General features: G+C 37.8%; 1 protein-coding gene across 3 annotated transcripts in view; it reads left to right on the top strand.

Annotated features, from left to right (window-relative positions):
* KIF6 (kinesin family member 6) overlaps positions 1–25953 on the top strand; it is a 413362-nt gene that overhangs the window by 189282 nt on the left and 198127 nt on the right. For all 3 annotated transcript variants that reach the window (XM_036024067.1, XM_036024068.1, XM_036024066.1), the window contains 2 exons: positions 20938–21043; positions 21878–22016. In XM_036024067.1, the coding sequence (XP_035879960.1) occupies positions 20938–21043; positions 21878–22016 (245 nt within the window). The remainder of the gene's footprint in view (positions 1–20937; positions 21044–21877; positions 22017–25953) is intronic.

Genomic DNA, 25953 nt, shown 5'->3' with positions numbered 1-25953 from the left:
TTACCTGGGAGCATCTTGCACGGTGGACTCAAAGAAGAATAAATTTTAGGAAACCAGCCTCCACAAGGATGAAAGATAGGAGCAGATATAAAGATAGAGATAGAGACAGAGATAAGAGATATAGGTAGAGAGATGTAGGAGTGTAGAGCGAGAGACAGAGAGAGAGGAATATGGGGGGGGGGGAGAGAATGAATGGAAGAGAGACACACATGCAGGAGTCTGAACAACTTCTTGTTCACTCAACTGAAGTATGAGTGAACTCTGTCCTACACAGATTTCTTATTATAAAATGAAAAATTTCAAGAACGTTGGGCCTCACCCTGACCAGCATTGCTCAGTTGGTTGGGTGTCATCCTGCAAAGTGAAAAGTTTGGTTCAGTGGAACTTCAAAGTGGAACTGCTGGTTCAGTTCCTGGTCAGGGCGCAAGCCTGAGTTGCAGGCTTGGTCCCTCACTGGGGCACATAGGAGAGACAACTGATCAATGTTTCTCTTATGTTGATGTTTCTCTCCTTCTTTTTCTTCTCCCCTTCCTTTTTCTCTAAAAATAAATAAGTATAATCTTTAAAAACAAACAAAGAACATTAGGCCTAATTTCTTGTCATTATGGATGAAACTGTCCCAGAGACTATGATATTGACTATCTCCTCACTGTCCAGAACCTCTTCCATGACCTGCAAAGGCCCCAGGTGGCCCCTGGCAACCTCTGGGGGCTCATTCCATCCCACACTTAGCCTTCACTTCCCTGATTTCTTCCATCCCTCCCCCGAAAAGTCTTTATTACTCAAATGTTGCATTATCAGGAAGACCTCCGCAGGCCACCTTCTCTAAAATACACCTTCCCACATCACCCTTATGTCCTTTATGTTGAGTTAATTTTTTCATAGCAGCAACATTGTATTTAATTCCTTATATATCCTACTTTCTCTCTCTACTTCACAAAAGAGTTAAGGACTGGGAATTTATCTGTGATATTTTTCATTATGTCTCTGTCACCTAGAAAAGTGCCTGGCTCATGGTAGATCCTCATTGAATGAATCAGTGAACCCCCTGCCAGGGCCTCATTTTCCTCTCTGGCTTCTTTCATGAGCCATTTATTTTTCATCTCTAGGACCTTAACTCAGATCTGCCCCAGGGTTTTCAGTATCAACAAGATTCCTCAAAACCAGTCTGTTGATAGAAAGCACTTCCAGACATTTAGATTCAGTGCACACTAGTCTGCTATCCACTGTGTGCTATGCCTTACGGATTTCATCTATGAATGAGAATGACTGAGGAATTACCTGAAATATTAAGAATTTTGCCCACAAGTCCTTTCTGAACTACGTCCAGAGTCACTGAGATCAATCAAAGAAAATTTGAATGGACTGAGAGTCAAGAAACTCTAATCTTGACTCTCCTACTTTAAGAAGATGAATTATCTTTTTTAAAAATTTTATTTATTTATTCTTAGAGGGGAAGCAGGGAGAAAGAGAAAGAGAGAAACATTGACATGTGAGAGAAACATTAATCAGTTGCCTCTTTCACACAGTCCAATGGGGGACTGAATCTGCAACCCAGGTATGTGCCATGATGGGGAATTGAACCAGCAACCTTTCACTTCACAGGACAATACCCAACCAACTGAGACATACCAGTCAGGGTGGAGATGCATTATCTTTTTTTTTTTTAGTCCTTATTGTATTCTTTTTCCATTACCATTTAGTCCCATTATACTTGCCTCCCCCCAGTAATCACTACACCATTGTCCATGTCCGAGTCCTTTTTCCTTTTTGCTCAATCACTTTACCCAGTAAACACCCCCTAACAGTGGTTATCCTGCTTTTTATCTATGAGTCTGTCCCCATTTTCCTTGTTCAGTTTGTTGTTTAGATTCCACATATGAGTGAAATCATATATTTGTCTCTCTCTGACTGGTTTATTTCACTTAGCATAATGTTCCCAGGTCCAGCCACACTGTCCCAAAGGGCAAAATGTTCTTCTTTTTTACAGCTGGATAGTATTCCATCATGTAAATGTCCCACTGTTGTTTTATCCACTCATCTACTGATGGACACTTGAGCTATTTCCACATCTTGGCAATTGTAAATAATGCTGTAATGAATATAGGGATGCTTATACATTCTTTCAAATTAGTGTTTTGGGTTCCTTCAGATATATTCCCAGAAGTGGGACTGCTGGGTCAAAAGGCACATCCACTTTTAATTTTATGAGATATCTCCACACTGCTTTCCACAGTGACTGCACCAATCTGCACTCCCACCAACAGTGCAAAAGGCTTCCTTTTCTCCATGTCCTCACCAGCACTTGTTGTTTGTTGATTTATTGATGATGGTCATTCTGACAGGTGTGAGATGATATCTCATTGTGGCTTTAATTTGTATTTCTCTGATGATTATTGAAATTGAGCATCTTTTCATATGTCTATTGGCCCTCTGTATGTCCTTCTTGGAGAAGTGTCTGTTCAAATCCTTTGCCCATTTTTTAGTTGGATTGTTTGTCTTCCTCAAGTGGAGTCATGTGAGTTCTTTATATATTTTGAAGATCAAATCCTTGTCTGAGGTGTCATTGGCAAATATGTTTTCCCAGATAGGTGGTTCTCTTTTCATTTTAATGCTGTTTTCTTTAGCCATACAGGTGCTTTCTAATTTGATGAGGTTCCATTTGTTTATTCTTTCCTTAATGTCCCTTGCTCTAGGGGATATATCGGTGAAGATATTGCTGTGTGGAATGTCTGAGATGTTCCTGCTGATGTTTTCCTCTAGGACTTTTAAGGTGTCGCAACTTATATTTAAGTCTTTTACCCACCTTGAATTTATTTTTGTGTATGCTACAAGTTGGTGATTGAGTTTCATTGTTTTGCATGTAGCTCTCCAGATCTCCCAACACCATTTGTTGAAGAGGCTATTTTTACTCTATTTTATGCTTCTGCCCTCTTTGTCAAATATTAATTGACCATAGAAACTTGGGTTGATTTCTGGGCTCTCTGTTCTGTTCCATTGGTCCATGTGCCTGCTCTTATGCCAATACCAGGCTGTTTTCATTATAGTGGCCTTATAGTACAGTTTGATATCAGGTATTGTGATCCTTCCTGCTTTGCTCTTCTTTCTCAAAATTGCTGCAGCTATTCAGAGCCATTTATGGTTTCATATAAATTTCTGAAATGTCTGCTGTATATCTGTAAAATATGTCATTGGTACTTTAATAGGGATTGCATTGAATCTATAAATTGCTGTGGGTAGTATGGACATTTTGATAATGTTAATTCTTCTAATCCATGAACATGGTACATGCTTCCATTTGTTTGTGTCTTCCTTAATTTCTTTCTTCAGTATTGAGTAGTTTTCTGAGTATAGATCTTTTACCTCCTTAGTTAAGTTTATTTCTAGGTACTTTACTTTTCTTGTTTCTATATAAAATGGGATTTGTTTTTCTCATTTCTGTTTCTGATATTTCATTGTTGGTGTAAAAAAAATGCCTTTGATTCAGTCAGGGGTTTTGAGGCTTTATTTCCCTGCACTGGAACCCTGGGTTGCATGGTCTGTCTGGCCCCCTAGTTGTTCCTCCCTCTTTATCCGCACCCAAATATAGGACTGCTGGCTCCACCAGTCGCTGCTTTGCCTTGTCTGCCAGGCACTGCCTCATGATCCACCAGCTGAAGTACACCCCATTCTGCCAGCCACCTCCTTGCCCTGATTTCTCTCCACCCCAGCTGCCCGTCTCCACCCCTCCTACTGGTCTGGATGAATGTTTCTTCTTTAACTCCTTGGTTGTCAGATTTCTATACAGTTGGATTTTCTGGCAGTTCTGGTTGTTTTTTGGCTTTTAAATTTGTTGTTGTCCTTCTTATTGGCTGTGCGAGAAGGCACAGTGTATCTACCTATGCCTCTATCTTGGCTGGTAAGGGAGTGAATCGTGTTTTAATGTCTTGTTTTAGAATATACTCACAGTAACACACTCATGCACTAAGAGTACTGAAAGGCAAAGCCATGAAAATGTTATTGGAATCAGAAGTAGGTTTTTTTTGTTTTGGTGGGTTTTGTTTTGTTTTGTTTATTTTGTTCTTTTAGTTTTTTTGATCTAGTTGTATTTTCTAATATTTCTACAGAAAATGAAAGGTTATGTGTAAATGAAAGACAACCCATTGAATAGGAGAACATATTTGCCAAAGGCATAGCTGATAAGGGGTTAATATCCAAAATTTATAAAGAACTTATAAAACTCAACATTAAAAAAACAATTAAAAAATGGGCAAAGGACCTGAATAGACACTTCTCTAAAGATGACATACCAATGGTCAATAGACATATGAAAAAATGCTCAATGTCACTAATCATCAGAGTAATGCATATTAAAACCACAATTGGATATCACATCACACCTGTCAGAATGGCTACCATCAATAAATCAACAAACAAGTACTGGTGAGGATGTGGAGAAAGGGGAACCTTTTTGAACTGTTGGTGGGAATGCAGACCGATGCAGCCACTATGGGAAGCAATATGGAGTTTCCTCAGAAAAACTGAAGATGAAATGTCTTGTGAACCAGTAATTCTACTTCTGGGAATATATCCAAAGAAACTCAAAACACTTATTCAAGAGAATATGTGCACCCCTATGTTTATTGTAGCATTATTTATAATCACCAAGGTATGGAAATAGCCCAAGTGCCCATTAGTAGATGAATGAATAAAAAAGCTGTTGTATGTTTACATACCACAGTAGTATGGAATACTACTTAGCCATAAAAAAGAAGAAGATCTTACCTTTTGAGACAGCATTGATGGACCTGGAGAGTATTATGCTAACTAAAATAAGTCAGAGAAAGACAGGTACCATATGATTTCACTTATATGTAGAGTATAATGAACAAAATAAATTAACAAACAAAATAGAAACTGGTTCATAGATACAGAGGAGAGATTGACAGCTTTCAGAGGGGAGGAGGGTCATGGGGCCGAGTGGAAAAGGTGAAGGCAGTAAGCAAAGAAAAGAAAAACTCATAGACACAGACAACAGTATGATGATTACCAGAGGGAAAGAGGAATGGAGAGAGATAGGAGAGGGTAATAGGGAGATAAATGGTGATGGAGGGAGACTTGACTTGGGGTGGTGAACACAATACGATATACAGATAATGTATTATAGAATTGTACACCTAAATCCTACATAATTTAATTAACCAATGTGACTCCAATAAATTCAATAAAAACTTTTTCAAAGTTATATCTAAACAAATTAAAGTCACTTGCTGATTTTACACCTCAAAGTGGCAAAATAAAATTGTTTCACTTAATTAATGAACAACAGAAAAAATGCCCTTCTATTTTAACTCTATTTTTATAATAAATTTCATAGCTGAATTAAAAACAAACGTTCTCTCCTGGCATATAGCAAATTATTTTACAACACACATAGTTGGTTCTAAGATTTAACTGATCTGCCACTGGACTTTTAACTTTATTTTTATAGTTAATAGTTGTATTATTTTATATATATGGGCTCTAAGATTGTGTACTATTAATCAGCTGCTTCAGAGTGGTGTTTTTCTTATACAGTTGACATAAGACTGTATACCTAAATGGATAAATAAAACCAAAACTATAAATTTCCAGAATAGAATGTCCATGAAATGCTTCCAAATTGGAGTTGTTTGCTTTGCATCTTACTGTCTACTTCCTTAACCATAACAGACCTCCACATACTCCCTAAGTAAGAAAAATTTGCTGACACCTCCAAGATATTTGGAAATTCAAAGATAAAGTAGCAGCCTCAATCATTAAAGAGAACTGATACATAAAGTTTATATTTTATTCAAAATAAACTTATAAATTTAAACAAAATTTTTGTTAATATATGTATGTATGTTTACATCCCATAATAGACCCAAGTTATAAGTAATACATACTCGATGTGAAAATTCTAAAATACACAAACATAAAGGAGAAAACAATATGTATATGTGCATGTCCATATCTGAGTGCATGAGATATATACCAGAAGTAAAAGACACATTTTGCTTGAATGACATTGACGAAGCCTTTATCCCCTACATGACTTCACAAGAGGCTTACAGATGTTTATATCCATCATGAAGCTGTAGACTGCAAGCTCTTGTTCTCTTTTCCACCCGTTCTCCAGGATGCCTGCCTGGTGGGATTCTCTGCATCTCTCTGTGGAAGTTTGACATAGACATTCCATTTTAATACCTTAATACTTCTTTCAGGTACTTCCCAAGTTGTTTTTATTTTGAACTCTCCATTTTTTCTTTCAAATGCTTGACATGTCAACAAAACCTTCTGTTTTCCATTTGCTGAATTTATCATTTCAACATCTGTAAACAGTGTACTAAAAATACACAAACATAAGATTGTTAATGAACATCCTAAAATCTTAAAAATGGACAAGATCAATTGAGTTGAAATTTTTCATTATTACTGAAAAGGAGTTTGTTTGATTACTTGTTTTTTATGGGAGAGGAGGTAAGTTATTAAATGAACTTAGAAACTAGCCTTTGGGAAAACTTCTCATTTATCTTACTTGCTTACAAATCTGTGGGCTAAAGAGAGTTCAGAGAGACCAGTTTGTCTTAGCTTTATCCCCCGAGGCTTGGGAGTAGAGATGTTGAGATTTGTCCTTCTATGTCATTCCTTGCTGCAGCTGGGGACTGAAAAATCAGATCCGTCTTGGGGCTTTTATTCTCAGTCCTTGAATACCATCGAGCACTTCTTTTTTTTTTTAATTGTTGTTCAAGTACAGCTCTCTGCCTTTTACTTCCATCCCAGCCTACCCCCCAAGCCCTCCCATCTCTCTCCTGTTTCCACCCTGCCCCTTATATTTTTTCCATGTATCCTTTATACCTGTTCTGTAAACCTTTCCCCTTTTCCCCTGAACAAAGGCTCACCAAAATAAAATGCAAGATGCCTCAGGCAGGCACCCATTTCCTCCTCAGGCTGCCCTGGTGCACAGGAGCCCTTCCTGCCAGCATTCCCAAGCTCTCTGGGAGAAGCGCTGCTTTCCCGCCCACCTTTACATCCAGGCAGGAAGGCAGTCATCCCCAAGACAACCCTGCCCTGCTGCTAGCCTACAAACAGCCTGCCTTAGTGCAAGCCACCTGCCTCTGAGAAGCGGAGCTCCGTGATGACTCAGGACGGGATATTTTATACTCTCTATCTCAGAGTAATCTTCATTCTCCTAGCCCAATTTTCCTAGTGGCTTTCTCTCTGTTTATTATTAACTGAGCATACCAATGACGACTTTTGCCACAACCTCCAAAATTTGTCATCATTAATGTCAAGGTAGCTTCTGCCTGACATATAAATTCTTCAGCTTACTAGAAAAATCAGATTTCTCCTTGTTCATAAGCCCACCTCCTACTATCAGTGCTTTTCAACTGCTTTCCTCATCAATGTGCTTTCCAGATCAGTCGACTAGCAGGTGCTGGACAGAACACAGTGCAGAATTTTGACTTTTCTAGCTAATCTGAAACCCCTAATTAAAATTTACACACTTCCCCTTCTTCCTACATCTCCTTCTTTCTTGTTCTCTTTACATATAAATTTGGAGGAAGAGAACATCCATCAAAAAATGAAAATTGCTCATTATTGGACAGATGCAAATTAAAATGAGATGTGATTTTTTCCCAATCTTACTGATAAGAATGAGAAGGATGACGACAGCCTGTGCTGGTGAGCTCTTGTACTGCAGACAGAGTAGACAGGGCCAGTCAGGGGTAGTAGGCAGGGAAGCATGGTCTTGAGATCTGAGCAAATCCCATGTATAACTTTTAGCTTATACTCCTTGCTGACCAATTTTGAAAACCATACAAACTTCTTAAATGGCTTTGGTTTTTGGCTCAGGAATTTAACTTCTACAAATTTGTCCATAAGGACACAAAGATGTACATATGAAGATAGTTATCATACTACTTACAATACAGAACCAGATTATGATATATTCATTCAGTGGAATATAATGCAGCAAATGTCAATGTCAATGAAAACCTATATATATGATATTGACCTGGGAACATTTCCAAACTATATATTTTGTTACTTTTGTAACAAAAAAGCATTTATATGTATGCATATATGAACACATATGTATATATGCTTACAAACAAACCTAAAAGAATAAACATAAAAAATCCACAGTATTATCTTGGGTTTCCAGAATTGGAGTAACTTTTTTATTCTGTATTTTCTAAACTTTTTGCATGTATAATGCAACATTATATTATCAGACAAAATAAAAATATTTTAAAATCTGTTAAAGATGCAATAAGTTAACTCATATTTGATTATATACTGAGTTATAATCAAATCACTCAGCAAACATGTAGTAATAATTGTAATAAAAATAAATGCTATTTATTAAACATTTACCAATAGGCATTGCATTATATTTTTATATATGTAGTCTAGTAAAACATTCCACAGTAACTTCATGAGGCAAATAAGATTCAGCTAGCAAGATGAGATGCAGAGCCAGAATTTGAATTCTGTTTTGTCTGTCTTCAGAGCTACTCTTTTCTGGCCCTTGAGCCACAACGATGTGAGGTTTACAGTGATGACTTAACCTGAATCCTGCTTCTAAGGAGTTTGCAGGGCAAATGGAAGCAATGTTCTGCATTGGTTGATTTTTCTGTCTTTTTCATTATCCAAAACTAAGGTCTATATGGAACTCTGGATTTCCTTCACCATTGTTCATTCACTCTGACGATGATGCCGTATAGAAAGGGTCTTTGGAACGTCTGATAAGAGACAAGGAAAGGACTTGTGGGGAAATGTATTCCCCTTTCCAGCCTAAGGGACTAGCTTCTGAATAGGACAGGGAATAGGGCCGTAAAGTAAACATCCACCCACTGCCGCTGGCTCATTTTTGGTGTGTTCGAAATATATTAACCAGTGCTTGTTTCATATGAGACAGTTTATGTGGAAGTAACCACAGCTGATAAAACTCAAGAGTTCATGCCAATAATGAAATTCTTCATAGTTCAAGTAATCATGGGGCCACTAACCTATGAGGTAGAAAGAAACATAGGGACAGATCCTAATTATTCTTTTTTTAAAAAAGATTTTATTTATTTATTTTTAGAGAGGGAAGGGAGGGAGCAGGGGAGAGAGAGAGCGAGAGAGAGAAACATCAGTGTGCAGTTGCTGGGGGTTATGGCCTGCAACCCAGGAATGTATCCTGGCTGGGAATCGAACCTGGGACACTTTGGTTCCCAGCCCGTGCTCAACCCACTGAGCTACGGCAGCCAGAGCCTAATTATTCTTATTAGCCACCATTTGGGTCAAATAACTAACTTGTCTAAAGTTCATTCCTTCATCCTTCATTGTTATCAGCCAAAGAAGAGCAGAAATGTATAGGATTTTTTGTTTGTTTCAGTCACTATTGCTGGTTTCACAGAAACATGTTCTTACATGGCTTCTGTTGAATAGGTCACACAACTCTAAGCTCAGATGGCTGGGGATCACCTCATGCCAACCTCGTAATCACAGGAGAGTACTTACTCTTTGGGGACTCTTACGTGACCCCATCCTTCCCATGGCTTCCCCAGGGACCTGTCCAGGTGCTGAGCAGAACCTTCCTCTTGGCTGAGCTGGGCTTTGAACCTGCTGAGTATGTCTTCCTCACAGAGTTAGGAAGTTTGCACAGTGTTTGTTTCTAAAATATTGCTATTTGATATTTAGGTCCTTGAATTCTCAGTATTCTTTTACTTAAAAAATCACTCTATGGCTTAAACTCACTTTTGTAAATATTCCTTGCAAATGATATATAGGTTTATAATAACTTACTATGTAGATCTAGGTTTAGCTATGGATCCTCCCCTATGATTTCTTTGGATTCTGACTTAGGCCTTTTTTCTTTCATGATTCTGGTTCTGCCTTGTCTCCTGATTCCAGTGAGCTGCCCCTCTGCACCCACACTTGCCATGCTTTCTGATTTGAATGCTGATCCCTATTTTTGCTATAAAGGCAACTTATCTTCTCCATCCCTGAGTGCCCCCATCAAACTTTTAATATGCAGAAACTTCCCACTGCAGTTACACAACCTCAAGAATGTGTGTAGTAGTATTTTCATTGCTTCAGCTATTTCTATTCCTGTTTGCTACTGCTCAGATCTGTTCAAAGTCAGGAAATTTGAGAGGGTCTGACTTGAATCAGAAAATGCATAGGCAGTGACTTCTGCAAAATGCCCCTAAAACGGCTGCCTCCCTCAGTCACATAAAGCCTATGTCCTCGGCCCACAGCAGGGACATTAAACAAAATGAGGTGCTTGCTACTGGGATGGTGGGGTGGGGTTATAAAGATAAATTAGTGACATTTTGGCTTTAGTGAGTTTCAATCTTGTAAGAGAGACACATGCATGAATATTTATACCATAATGTTAATTCACACCACTTGAAGAGGAGAGGCCCATGTAATCGGACAATGTTTTTAAAAAATTGACAGATTATCTGCTAACCTTCTGAATTCACATCTCTTGGATCCTAGTTATACTTACCCCAGCTTCTAATAATGGCTGCTATAAAGCAGTAACCTAAGCATTGTGAATTAAATATCCCAGAGGCCATTAATGGCTAATGTTCTCTCTCTTATTTTATAAAAATCAGATCTCTGAAATCATTCATGAGATATAATTCACTACAGATGAGGTTTCTCCACTTCAGTACAAAGTGTTTTTGGTCCTGACACTACATTTTGAAGATATTAAAACTAAAACTAAAAGCATGGTCTACAGCTTGTGTTAATTATACTGGAGTAGTTTATGGAAGCATTTGAGTTCTTAAGACATAGTTATCTAATATGATTAAAAAAGCCTGTGTCCATATCGTGGCTGTCTCTGTACTTTAATGATTATTTTACTCTCCTAAAGTTTAAATGCTTTGGGTTCTAATGGGCAAAATGGATGAATATCTAAAGCAGACTAACAGAGATGAGGAATGAATGGCAATTCCATGAATTGGGGCATGGTTGATGCATTGGATTCTTTTGACCTCCACAGTGCTTCCATCAGAAGTCCAAGTACTCGATTCTCAGCTAGAGGCTTGAGTGTGAAAACGTACATATACTCTTTTATTCTTCCAGTTATTTAATGCTTTCTCAACGTTAATGCTTTTGGCTTTGTGGGGCAGGGACCAGCTCCAGGGAATTGTTTTACAAGAAGGAATGTGACCCTTTATCACAACCAGGAATATTCATATTTCTTGCTTTCCCCAATAACCGTTTCACAGGAAAAGTTTGCGTATACCTGGAGCTAGACATTTTTAAAGACTTCCTGAAACAAATGTTTGTTCTAATTACAATTTTATATGGTTAATGCCACATGAAAAAAACTCCCAGTGTGCAAATGTGCACTTATGGAAATAATAAATCACAGCAATGTCTAACACCAGGTTCCTGATAGCTTGCTCAGAGGATGGATAAACAAATGCAGCAATAGCCACTAACCACTGTAATCAGGACCATAAAATAAGTAATTAGATCATATCAACAAATCAAACCCGTCTGGAAGCAATGGAGTAACAGCTTTGCCTTTTAACTGGATTTTATTTCAAGGCCCTAATATCAAATGAGGTGCATCTTCTCCCAGAGATCTATTGTCAAGGAAAGTAACTTGAATGGTTATAATTAAGTTTTAGAGTTTTATCGATTTTTAACATGTAGACATGAGAGTTGTAAGATTTTCATAATATTTTATTTTACAAGCAATTCATGTTCATTGTGGAAAAGTGAAAGGATGGCTAAAGAAAAAAAATCACTTGTAATTCCAACACTCAGAGATAACATTATTTGACTGTACTCTTTCAAAGTTTTCAGTGAATACATATAAATATGTATTTTAAGAAAAATGACTCATACTGTACTTTCTGTTTTCTAACCTGCATTTTTTATTCAGATTTTCACATCTCATATCAATATATATGTACATCTCCAAACAGAGGCTCTGTGTTGTCCAGCATAGATTTGGGGGGATTTGGAGGCCATTCGCCCCTCAAAAGATATACACAATATTTGCGTTACATGTGTATATGCATTTTTTTTTTCAGGAAAAATGCACTGAGACTTTTATTGAATTTACTTTAACTTTTATTGATGAATTTAGGAAGAGACTACAGTCTGTATCTTTCTCAGAATAAGCCTCCCAGTGTATTCTTTTCCTCTTTGTTCCTGTTCTAAATTTGTACTTTTCTTTATATAGGTCCTGCATCATTGTTTTAATAATATAGTGGTCATTTTAAAAACATTTAATTTATTAAGGTTCCAATATTTCTTATTGTGATTTTATTGCATCTTAGGGTCTCTGTCTTCACCTTGTAAATCCATCTTTAATTTAATATAGAACTTGATGATATTGTATGATTAAATTTACATAAATTTGCTTTAGGTTTAATATTATACATACATGGTTCCAACACCTTTATATTACTTTTTGTAAGATAGAATAAAGTAAGTTATTTATGAAATGGGAACATACCCAGAAGGGTTTACTTTGTATTTTTATATACCAGATCTTTTGAAATCTCTCTTTTAAAACTGTTATAAGTTTTCTGTCTAATTAAATATATATATGTATACATTGAACTCAATATACGTGTGTGTATGTATATATTTTCCCACATTTTTGTATATAAACCAAGTTCCTTAGAATTTTTTGCTAATGGAATAAGCTGAGAAACGTTTATCTCTAAAGTTGAATGTTCCCTACAAATATAATCTCGTACAAGTCAAAATTACAGAAAAAGAATTCGGAGAGTGGGTGCAAAGGATGGGTAAAGGTTTTACTACTCCAAATTAATGAAGCAAAGTCTATAGTTGGGAAACTTTAACCATGGAGATGTATAACTGTGGTAGAGCCCATTCCATTTCTAACTGGCCCTATTTCTCCAAATTTCCCAATAAATTTTTTTTCCATAAGTATGCTCTGATTTTATCTACCTGTGGTCTACCTTCCTCTTCTCTCCTCTCACCACCTACCCCATCCCTCCTCCCCTTTTGCCTTCTTCTGCTCCCCAGACTTGATCTGATCCCTATCCTCAATGTTCTTCTTAGAGAGGTTCTCTTGGTAGTTTCTCCACATTCTAATCCAGTTCTTTCTTCCCACTCCTTTCTCTGGGAATCTGCCTCTCGTTTGCACTCTCCTGTAAGCTTCAATCCAGTCTAACTCCTCTCATAGCTCTTTTCTGTCTCTGCCATACTGACAGGAAGCCTTTTCTGTCTGCTGGACTATCTGTTTCTGTTGACTGTCATTGCTGCCTTCCTGAATGTGACTTGTCCATTAGATTTCCCTGCCACCACCTGTCCTGTTCACCAACAAGCTTCCCTGCCCTGTCCTACTATACCATCCTTGTCTTCCCTGTAAGTCAGTTTTTTCCTTATTATGGAATTAGGTCAATGAGTATTCATGTTTACATTAAACACAAATAACATAGTGTGACGAGCAAGGAGCTCAAAAGATACATGTAGAATTTAAAGAGGGAATTATTAATATTCATGGATTGATTAATTTATATGATTCTCATCTCTTATTTTCATTTGTTCTAAACCACTAAGACTTTCTGTGTCTAGTGAAGTTAAAATGTTCAATCATATCAAGATGTATACACCTTTAAGTAAATTGGATATATGACTATCTGGATTGACAAAATCAGGATTAATTTTTATAACTTTTTGCAAGTCTTCATCATTACATTATAAAAGAGCTTTTAAAAATATGCCCTTATAACTTTAAAGTTGCTTTAGTTTATTTAAAAATTATTTCAAAATAGGTTTTATATTTCCATAAACTGAAGTACATGGCCTCAAATGCATTCCCTCTAAGTAAGCAAATCTTCACCATTGAAGAGACAAACCTGTTTAGACTTGGATTTGGATTTTTCACATTTGCTATTTCAAAACACTGTATCAAGCAGTTGTGCAACTCTGCATTTGAGGTACCACATAACCATGCTTTGTGGGGGTAAAGGAAATATGCATTACTAAGATAAATCTTGAAGGGAAACTGTAGGAATTTCCTCTACATCACCAAAACCATAACTTTCTGGCCTCCTCCTGATATTAAAAAGAGCTCATTCCAACAAAGTGGCTGACATTGAACTCAATTCCTTGCACGTGAGGGACCATGTCTTTCACTTACTGGTTAGAGCTAGGGGAGCATATAATGTATATAATACTTGTCACAGACCAGAGATTTCTAAAAGAAAAAATCTTGAAGTAACTAACTACCTTTACACCAGTTGGGAATCATTCTTTCAGCAGAATCCAACAAAAAACAAACATGAAACTAATGACCCTGAAAAATATTTGTGTCATTTCCTTTGGTCGTAGTTCTGTTGGCACAATCTCAACCTTTGGTTTTTTGTGTCCCATGGATTATAGTTAATCATAAATTGTGAATTTATTGTTCTTATCTGAACTTTCCTTTTGTAAGTTACATGCTATCCCAACACTGTATGTTTTAAATGTTCATACCCTGTAAAAGAAGCCCATCGTGTTAGCAGTCAAAATAAGGCCTTCCTTTGCCCTTCCACCATTGGGTCTCAAGAATGCCCATTATTGTATCCTATTAATCTTTTCTTTGAGATTTCTTTTCTTTCATGTCTTTTCTTCAGACATGAAATTTATTTGTTGATCCTGTTGACCTTATTGTTTGTATCATTACTTGTTTATAAAAATGTGCAGGAAGGTTCTGAACTGAAAAATATAAATTTAGTGTATCAGGGATTATGACAAAGTGAGAGACATTTTTGGAATTGAGCGGCACTGTGTGGAGAGAGTGGGGCTTCCTGATCCAAAAGACCTGGTTTTAAATCTCTGTGTTTTAGTTCCCTAACTTTGTAATAATATGCAAATTACTTAACTTCTCTGAGGTTTCCTGTTGTCACCTATAGAGAGAAAATAATGTATAGGTTTATTGTGCAGATGAATAACAAAATACATGTGAGAGTGCCTAATGTGTAATGGATGTTCAATAAGAGTAATGATGAAATAATTGGGAGAAGGCAGTTATTGGAAACCTGACTGTGATGTTCTCTTTAATTATTTTTCCACTTAAATAAAAAAAAAAACAACATGTGAAATCATTAGCACAGTGGCCAAGACATAGCTGACTATCCAAGGATGTTAGTTACTCTTCATTTAACATTTAGAGTTACTTATTTGTTTGGTTTCCAGGACTGAAAAATACATATATGTTCTTGCATTCAACAATAGGTGGCCTTGTAATGCTTCTCAAAGATGAATCAGTGTGAACACAGATCACCAAGCACTGCTGTTTAAATGCAGATTCAGCAGGTCTGGGTGGGGCCTAAATTCTGGTCCAGTAGGTCAGAGAGGGAGCCTGCGATTTTGTTTCTAGGAGGCTCCCAGGTAAGGCCTATTAGGCACCCTGTTCACACATTAATGCCTTTGAATAGCAAGGCATTAATGGGCCAGGTAGTAAGTGCCTTCCCTTTGTTCCTTGTGTTATCTTATTTCATACAGCTTAAAGAGTTTAGAGATGATATTATTTTGCACATTTTGCAGATGAGAAATTTGTAACCTATATTGGGTGGTAAATTACTTAATAATTGAGATTATTCAACCTAATAATTCAGCCACCTGTCTTCTCTACCCTGATCAGTTTTTAAAATTTTGTATTTCTCATTCTTCCTATTTAATGATCATATTCCAGGACATTTAAGAATTATCAAGTTTTCTGTTACATCTTTATCTCTGTATATCTTTATCATGGTTATATCTTTATCCAGCTCTTTTTGAGAACTTGGCTCATGTTAATGTGTAATTATAGTTTGTTATTGTCCCCATTGTTTAACCCTGTCAAGGACAGCCCATCCTGGATGGAATCATATTTTATGGCTAAATGATTGGTAGATGTCAGGCAGATTTTGATACTTCTTGGTATAGTTGATAGCAGTTAAGTTCTTAAATCAGAACTCCTTCTTCACTCTTTGGAATGAGTTGCCTACTCCAGCCCCAGAACCATGAGAAGCCGGATACACTAAGGACCATCTACTCAGAGATACCAGGCACTTCCATGATTCTACCACAAAACAGCCCTGCCCCGCCAGCTGGGGTATTTTTTATCCAACTTACATTCTAGCTCCAGACCAGAGGACAAGGCCCCATTACTTTTCTCTGCCTAGCCTGTTTTTAGCAAATTCCCTGGGGTAATCCTGTACTATGGGACACATCTGTGATTCTGTCCCCTGGTTGCAAGGGCATGCTCCACCCTAACTCCCCAGGGCACACCTCCATATTTGTCCCAGTGGGTAGGAAGCAGCTTGGGCTTCCATGCCCCAGTTAAGGCACACTATTTCATACTGACATACTGTTCCCCTGTTTTCTAACTTTCCCACAATCAGTACCAGAGAGATATGGCTTCTAGCCCATTTTTAGAAGCTAATGCTGACAGGAACATGTTTTTAAAATATTTTTAGAAACAAAGATTATTTCAGAATAATGAAAACATAATCACATTCAATGTATAAACAGTGAAGTTAATTTAATAAACAGTTAAATGTAACATAATCACAAAAATATTATGAAAGAGCAAGTTCAGCTTGGATCACTAGTGTCTCTTTTCACAGGGAGATAATAAATGTTCTCCAGCCAAAGGCAACTGGGCAAAAGGCTCAGGATTGTTACTCTTCCTCCTTCCCTCCCTTCCTTCCTTCCTTCTCTCCTTCCTTTCTCCCTTCCTCCCTTCCTTCCTCCCTTCTTTATCTCTTCCTTTCTGTCATTTTGGGTGTTACACAGTACTTGCAGATTCACTGTAAAGGGATTCATTGTCAACCTATCATAATATAGTATAAGTATTTTTAATGTCAGTAAATATACATATACCTCTCTCTTCACCACCATTTTAAATAGTTACTTAACTCAGTACATAACTATGCCATAATTCATTTAACTAATTTCCTAATGTGGAACACTCTGATTCATTTCTAACATCTTTTACTGTTATAAATCATGCTGGTCAACGGCCTTGTTAAGATCCAAGCAACTGCTACTTAGTTATTTCCTGCTTTTCTAGTTACCTATTTACCTCCTCAAAAAATCCTAGTAGGTATGGAATACACTTTTATAAACACGATATGATATCTAAACAAATTTAATAACTTTGCTATAATATGATATAGTGCTTAAAAACTTGGATTTGAAAGCCAGTCTACCTGAGTTTGAATCCAGCTCTGCCATTTGCTAGCTATGTGAACTTCAGTGAGATATTTAACCTCTGTGTACTTCTGTTTCTTGACCCATGATACGAGGATAGTAATAGTAATTATCTCTTGTACTTGTGAGGATTAAAGAAATGATGTATTCAAAAGCACAGAACAGTATCTAGCATTTAGTGCTTGCTCAAATAATATTTAGCTAACATTAGTGATAATAAACTTGCTTTTCCTTTTTATTCACAGTGTTAAATGTAAATTCCATAAAAATATGGCTGCAGACAAAACTTCACTTTTGGGCAAAAAAATATTTGGAGCAGAAAAAAAAAGTACAGAGGTCTCAAGGGAGTAAAGCACATGTTCGGAAATATGGCCAATTCTTAAGATGTGGCCAGGTGTCAAATCTATAGTACAATGGAGCAGCTGAGCTGGGCTACACAGAGTCAGTGTGGTCGAGATAGGTGTAGTCACAAAACATGCCCCAGTCACACCCCATCAGCCACATTATGTGTTTAGTCATGTGTAGATTACCTGTGATCTTTCCTGTCCATATGAACTAGAACAGGGTGGTATACATTTGTTTTTACTTCTCTTGTAGGGCTCTTGTCTCTTCCTTCTTTTTTCTTAGTGAAAAGAGAGAAAAAGTCAAGTTTCTTGTTTACTTGGGCTTTTCCTACAGAACAGCCTTTATTGTACTCACTTGACCTCCTTGGATAGCCTGTTCTGCAAACAGTTCTTCTCCATCCCGCAGGGTTCTGGCAGCCAGAGACCCCTCGGTGGGAGCAGCAACGGGGTATGAGCTCAGAAGCTATTTCTGGAGATAGGAAAATACAGGGAATTTGGGGTCAATCGTTCACTCTTAACCACTAGAGAAGAGTATCGGAAATATCTAAATTAGGCAATTTTTTTTTACACTTTAATTATTAGATCAAGTATTGGTTGATAAGAAAATAAATTCAAGAATACATCCATGTACAAAGGAAAGACCAGGCATTTTTCTTGACTAAATAGGCCTGTGGTCTCAAGCACTGACAAAAAATTTCTTGTCAAAGGCCTGATTTTTATTCTTAGTTTTGTAGCAGACTCGTCAAATCCAAGAAATGGTAAAACAACACAGCTCTTTCATTAGGAAGAAGTTTTTCTTTGGACCATGTCCCTGGTCCTCCTTGTATCCTATATCATTACTTTGTGAGACAGGAGCCTGGATGGAATAGCCAGAGCCCAAGGCAGCTGAATGACCTGCCAGTCAGCAGACCTGTATCTATAGTGCTTTCTTGTGAACTAGGATTCCACTTGAGCCCTCCTTCATGGAATGTTTCCTAGAATATCTACTTTATGATCAAACTTTACAGAAGAAATTATTTTCTAAAGAAAAAGCAAGAAGGAAGAATTGATCAACTGCTGTTTCTAACCTAATATTGTCTGTGGGAAACTTTATGGACATTGGAAACCACAAAATACTTTTACTCCAAAAAATGGATATATCCTAGAACTAATGGTGATTTTCAAAGTTCTAGAATGTTTTCCAAGTGTTCAGGAAAAATGCAAGTCGATAAACATTTTTGAAACCTTGTTAAGAGGGAATTGTAGCTCCAGGCTTCCTCGTGGCTTACAGAGAAAAGTGTCAGCTACAAATATGTCACCTTGATATCCATCATAAGAGGATGAATAGACCAAACCATGGAATATTATGTAGCCATGAAAAATGAAATACCTCTATTGTGTATGTACTGACATGGAATAATTTGTTATAAATTGTTTAGAAAAGTAATGATGCAGAACACTACTCATAATGTGATTTAATTTTTGTAAAAACAAAAAAACAAAATCTATAAACATATGGATATTGACATCTGCTTCATTAAGAGCTAAAAAAACGTATTTCAACTGTTATCAGTACATTCTCCAAGGTATCAAGAGTGAATAAAGAAGATGGAATGCTCTGGCTGGTGTGACTCAGTGGATTAAGCGCGACCCTGCAAACTGAAAGGTCACTGGCTCATTTCCTAGTCCAGCACATGCCTGGGTTGCAGGCCAGGTCCCCAGCTAGGGGCATGCAAGAGGCAACCAATCAACATCTCTCACACTAGTGTTTCTCTCCCTCTCATTCTCCCTCCCTTCCCCTCTCTCTAAAAATAAGTAAATAAAATTTTTTAAAAGAAGATGGGAATGATGACAGGGGAGGGGGAAGAAAGAAATGTTAACTTTTTAATTTTTCCACATCTGTATTTGTATTTTTCATAAGCCATGTATTTTATAATATTTTACCTAAAACATATAAAAATCTTTGTATCAAAAAAAATCTCTATGTGTGTGGTGGTTTGAAGTTCTGTTCTATAAAGAAACACGCTGTCAATTGGCAAGTAGTACAGATGACAAGTACCCTTCTACCTGAAAAAAACTGCTTAAAATAACCATTTAAATTGCTGCACACTTGTAAACATTGGCTATTACATGTCATAGATTATAGGAAGGGGTAAAAGTAAAATCCAAAGCTGCTATAAGATGGAAATTATCATGTCTTGTTTGAATGGGCTGATAGTAACAGTGAAAGGGACGTGTATACAATTTAGAAAGATGCTGAAAGTATGTAAATATTTTCATAATAATGTGAGAAAGATATGCTGCTGCCCTGTTACGATATTTAGCATCTTAGATACTGATTGTCATCCTTACACCTTCCTTATGAAGAGTTTCATCTCAACAGAGAGGGAAATGATTTCCATGGACATGAATCCATTAACTAATTAACACATTTGTATTGAGAATCTAATGTGTACAGTGCTGTACATACTGGGTGGGGGAGAGGGAATACAAAATGGGTAGCTAATGGGGTAGCTGAGGTGGTACACAGACTGTAGAACACAGCGCGGATTGTAGTAAGCACACGCAAAGCTAAAATCTAAAGTAGGACTTCTGAATACAGTAGTTGGATGGTCCCTCCAAAGGGAGGTGTTTTGTTTTCTGTTTTGTTTTGTTTTAGAGTAGGAAAAACATGAACATCATTGTAAGTAAAGGGGAAAGAGTCAGTATGGAGAGGTGATAAGGAGGAAATTAATCAGGTAACCCTGGTAGAGGCCTGAAAAGGGCCCAAAGCGAGATGTTGGTCATGAAAAGGAGGATAGATATTATGCAAAATATGTGAAGAAGGAAGGGACCCTGAGTGGTGAGACACTCTGAAATGAAGGGAAAGGAAACCAAAGGAGCCCACTTCTGCCAGCTTTGACATTCTTATCTTAGTCTAGTGAGAAGTCACATTGTTGACAGGGAGTAAAGGGGTGGTGGGTAAGTTTGAGAGCTGCAGGAAGATTTGGAATAGCCACTGTGAAGAATATAAGTCAACCAGAAATAGTGGAAAGGGTTGTGCAGCATCATTGAGGTTATTGCTGCTGCTAAGTAGCATGAGTTTAATGAAACTAATAAACTTTTCCATTACTTTCTCTAGCAAGGTTGCATGCAGGTAGGCACAGGGGCATAGAAACTCAGCTTAGCCAGAATGCATGTTTTGTAGAAATCAAATAATTCTTATACTGAAAGCTGTATATGAAAATTCACTGGAAATTAATTGCATAATTTCAGATTTTGCTTTGTCGATTTGTTTCTTTCCCCTTAATATTTAGAGTCAAATCATTCAGATAACTGTATTTTCATAAAGAAGTAAGAATAATTTTCTGTACTTCAAATGTTAACCAAGCAAATAATGCTGTTAGAATTTAAGTTCCTAGCTCATAGTTGCTTCTCATATATTATGTATTTTTAGGCTGGAAAAACTAATAACATCCTTTTTGGAAGACCAGGATCCAGAGAGCAGACTAGAGGTTGGCGCCGATATGCGTAAAATTCATCACTGTTTCCATTATTTAAAGGTAAATGTGAGCATTTCCTCTAGTAGAAGCCATCATCTGCTATGTTCAAACTGCAATAAAGTGTTCCTAGTTGACGAACTCTTAAAAAGTTAGGACTCGTCTTCACACAGCCAGAACAGGATGATCTTCGAACCAAGGCTGTGATTGTCATCGAATTTCTTCAGAGCTTGTCTGTTACTTGCCAATGAATAAGCTCAGACCATAGACTTCCGATTCTTTTGCCAGGAATCTCTACCTTCTACACAGAATAATTCCATGTTCAAAAACCATTTATGTTCAAGCTAAATCAAGAGAATTTTTTCTTTTTTTTTCTAGTAGTTTTAATGTATCCATATAAATCTCAGTTTTTCTCCACCTTCCTTTTGTGATAACGTAGTGGGACTATCATTAACCTTTACTTCTGCCTCACTTATAATGTGGCACATTTCTTTAAGATAGTGCACATGTGTTGTGAGTCTGCTATGGGGCAGGCATAGGGAAGGCAAAGTTGAATAAGTAAGTCATGGAGAAGACATACGTAAGGAATAATCACACTACATGCTAAGTGTTATTTTAAAAAGTGGTTTGGGGTTATGGAGAGAGTGAAAGAAATTCAAGAGGAGATAATGTTTGAGCAGGCATTTCCCAGTTTGGAGAAGAAGAGGTCAGATAGTGGAGAGGAGAAGGAGGATGGAGAGGAAGATGTGCCAAGCAAAGGGACCTGCGTTGTGCAGACAAGGGAGGCAGGAAAGGACATGTATGTCTGACATGTGCGAGCCATTGTGAAAGGTGGAAAGAGTTGAGGAAACAAATTGGAATAGAAGCACGGACACTAGCTCTTATTCCATTTTCCAGAAACTACTGAATGACAAGAAGATTTATGGAAAGAGCACAGTGTCCTCCGAAATCAAAGATCAGGACTCCCAAGAACCATTACAAGAGGAAGAATATAAAAAGCTACGAGATATTCTACAGCAGAGAGATAATGAAATCAGTATCCTTTCTGAGGCAATAAAAAAAAAAATCTCCCTCTACCGGGGAGTGGGAACACTTAGATGTCTTCCCATGGCTACATCACCTCGCTCCCCACCCTGCTTCCAGTTCACATCGCTTCTTTCTGTTTAAAAGTGAAATGTCTCTTCAGGAAACAAAATGTAGCAGCTAGTGAAAAATGAAGTTGCTAAAAAAGGAGAAAATTTAGCCAGATATAGTTGCTATAATGTTTCAGATATATGTGTGTATATATGTGTGTGTGTGGAGAGAGAGAGACTAAAAATCACAGTCTATTGAAAAGTATGGGCCTTTTTACGCCATCTTTTAACATTAAATTTTTAAAAGTGTTCTTGGACTTCTCTGCAGTGCTCTGTTTTAGTCCTGAGACAGTAAGTTAACTGGTTATCTTTAGCGAGCTGACCGGACACCAGGCTGACCGCAGCCTCACCATGGCCCAGAATTTGTGGCTGTGTGTGGGTGAAACTCAAATGATGGCTGAAAAATGACAAATGGTATTTATCTTATGAAGTGCAGAGATTGATTTAAATGTAACTTTTTATTTAAAAGCCAGATCTACTGCTTTGGATTCCACTCACAAATGTTACCAAATTTGGAAGTGAGTACAGATGAGCATTCGTGATAGAACTCTCTCAGGCTCTAGGAGGTGGTGTATTTTGGGTGCTGAACGTGGTGGCCGCCCGTGGGAGTTGCCTGCAGTGACGGGCCAGGTGGTTAATTCTAAAGAGCCCTTGGTGGTTGAGTTAGACCTCTGGTCTCCCCCACATGTCTTCAGTATTGTTTCTTATTTTATCTTTCAAGCGTCTTATGAAAGATTTGACATTTTCATTACATTTGCAGATTTAAACATACACAAGAAATTATTTTGGTCTGTTCTTTATGAACACATATTTGGCTCATTTTTTTAATTACTAAAAGGCATTTTAGCTTTAGTTTTTGTGCAAAATGCATAAAAATAACCTACATGAAGGGAATCTGGTAACAAAAAGGTAAAAAAAAACAAAAACAAAAAACCAAATATGAGGTAGGCACACTGCCTGATTAACTTCAGTCTCTACTTTTAGTCAAGTATTAGTAGACCCTCTATGTCTGATTCCAATGAATTTTAGCTGCTTTACCATCCAGCAACAATAGGTTCAGCTGCGAAGGACACACCCATACAAGCCCTTGTTTAGGGGAGCTGCCACAGGTGTTGTAACCTTGCATTCCTTTTCCTCTCTCCTCCCCTCTCCATCCACAGGATGGTTCCAGCCTAGACCTCAATCCTGGCCCAGCCCCAGTCTGAGCTCTGTTGCTTTTCCTGAGCCTGATCCTAATTGAGGATCTTTTCCCCTAAATACTCCTACCAACTTCTTAATCCCCTTCTGGGCTTATGAATGTCTGTACATAGAGGAGGGATAAAGTGAGGTATGACAGGGAGAGAGAGACATACATCATTTCCTTCTTCACTGGCAAATCCAGGTACTGCTGTCCATGGGGGGCTACACTAGATTCTTTCCTGACTGAATAACTCGAGCAGGGCCCCGTCCTTCTGAGACTCATATTCAAAGTGATGGTGTGTAAGAGGTATGGGGCAAAGAACGCTGAACTTAAAGTTTGCACCCAGATTGACATCCTAGCTCCCTAGGCATTGCTTCACAATGATTCAATGAAGCAGTTGCCTCCTCTTCAGGAGGAGAAGCACAGACCTGCCCTGACAACCCCAGAGTGTCAAGCAAAGCCCCTGAGATCATCCCCTGGAAGTACTGTGAGCACTCTGCAGTACTACAGAATGCAGTATGTGACTGTAGACAACTGTAGACAATGGATAAGTCAGAGGAAGGAAAAACAGCAGCTAAGATTTATTCATCAATGAGTTTATACTTATCAAGGGCTAATAACCAAGAAATGTTCCTGAAATTGCATAGTTTTTCACAGTTGGGTTGGAGGATATTTTATATATATATATATATATATATATATATATATATATATATATATATTTTTTTTTTTTTTTGTAGAAGCAAGACTGGACTAAGTAGAGCCAAGAAGGCCAAGACTATGACAGGCAGAATAAGGAAGATATGATGTAACAGGGGAAAAGAAAGTGATAATACTGAAGTAAACAAAAGATTGTAATGCTACCAAAATGAAAGTGGACAACATTGAATATTTGTTCTGGAAAGAGAGTGAAAATGATGTCATTTTAGTGACTTTATCAGTTTGAGTGCAGTTCAGACACCCTCTTCTGAAAACATATAACAGAGTGTCACTTAGTACGCCCCTCAGAGCTTGACACAAAGGAAGCCCCAAGTTAAACAGAGTGGGACGGGGAAGAACACAAGGAAAGATGAGAAAAAGGAAGGAAGCAAAGAAGATAGATTTGTATTGTGATCTTTATAAAATATGAATCAGAACACGTAGTTTGTATGATTAAAATGTTCCAGTGGCTTCCCATTAAACTGAGAATACAATTCGGACTCTTCACTCCAAATTCTGAGGCCTTGCATAATCATACTGTTAAACATCCTACAACACAGGAAAGCTACCACAACAAAGAATTGTACAGCCCTAAATATCAGTGGTGCTGAAGCTGAAATTTCCTGTGTTAGAAGAACAACAAAACAGTCACTATGACCAAAGTCTATGGGACAGGGGTATGAGAGATGGAGTCAGAGTGGTAGGTGGGGGCATGATTACGCAAGGCCTCAGAATTTGGAGTGAGGAGTCCGAATTTCAGGGGACAATGGGAAGGGTTCATGGGAACAAATTTAAAAGACATATGGACAAAAACTAGGGGGAGGGTGGTAATGGGAGGGAAGTGAGGAGGGTTGGGAGGGTGGGCTGGACTGGGAGTAAAAGGGAGAAAACTGTACTTGAACAATGATTAAAATAAAATTTAAAAAGAAAAACAGTATCTGTGGCCTCTACCCACTACATTTCTGTAACAGCACCTACCCCCATTCCATATGTAATAACCAAAAATACCTCTAGACCTGGCCAAATGTCCCCTGGGGGGTAAAATGGCCTCTGCTTGGGAGGCACTGCCAAGCCCACTGCTTAGGGTTTTAGCCCTACCCATGTCCTCTGCTCAGGTACTCTTCTTCTGCCTGATTCCTTTTGTCATTTGGATATCAGCATAAATGTCACTCTTAAAAAGGATAGCACCCAGTGTACAGTAGCCATTCATTTGCTCTTGACATTTTAAAAATAAGCTATCTGGCACTTTCATGCTCTAACATTGGTGTGTGTGCACATGCATGCACATGTGTGTGACCTGATTTTCTCCTGTAGGAAACTTGCTTCATGAGATGCTGCCTTTTCACCTTTCTATTCCTGATTTGGAATACTGCCTAGCACACAGTACAAGCTCCAGGAGACATCACTGGGTAGGTAAATGAAAGCGTGTTGCCACCGCAGTGTATGAACCAATCAAAGTGAGTGATGTTGCTGTTGATAATCAGGTGACCGCGAAGAGGAGTGGAAGATGTGGGCAGATCCCTGTTCTTCTCTGTTGGGCCAATGCCTAGACTCCACAGATGGTTTGAACACCTTTGGTGGGTACAAGGTTTTTTTAAGGTAAAGGATAAAGGCCTCACTGGGATTGCAAAGTGAAAACTGATATTATTCCAGAAATTGAAAAGTTTGAGTCAAAGCTGAGGCGGAAGATGGAAGCCAAACGATTTCCATATTACTTGCCCAAGAATAAGTGTAACTGGTTGCTTCCTCTCTTTTCTGAGTATCAGTCTCCTCTCCTGTACTTTCCTCATATTTTCTCAAACTCCTACATGAACAAAGCCACTTCTAGGGATGGAAAGATCTTGAATGCATTATACTTCAAATGCAGTTAGAGTTCTAACATTCTCAAGGGGGATTATAGTTTTTTGTTGTAGTGACAGCAGAAATCCCTTAGAGTTCTAGGCATCCCAAACCCGAAAGAA

This window comes from Phyllostomus discolor, chromosome 4 (assembly GCF_004126475.2).
Source record: "Phyllostomus discolor isolate MPI-MPIP mPhyDis1 chromosome 4, mPhyDis1.pri.v3, whole genome shotgun sequence".
Classification (NCBI taxonomy): domain Eukaryota; kingdom Metazoa; phylum Chordata; class Mammalia; order Chiroptera; family Phyllostomidae; genus Phyllostomus; species Phyllostomus discolor.
This window is presented reverse-complemented; position numbering and strand designations above follow the sequence as displayed.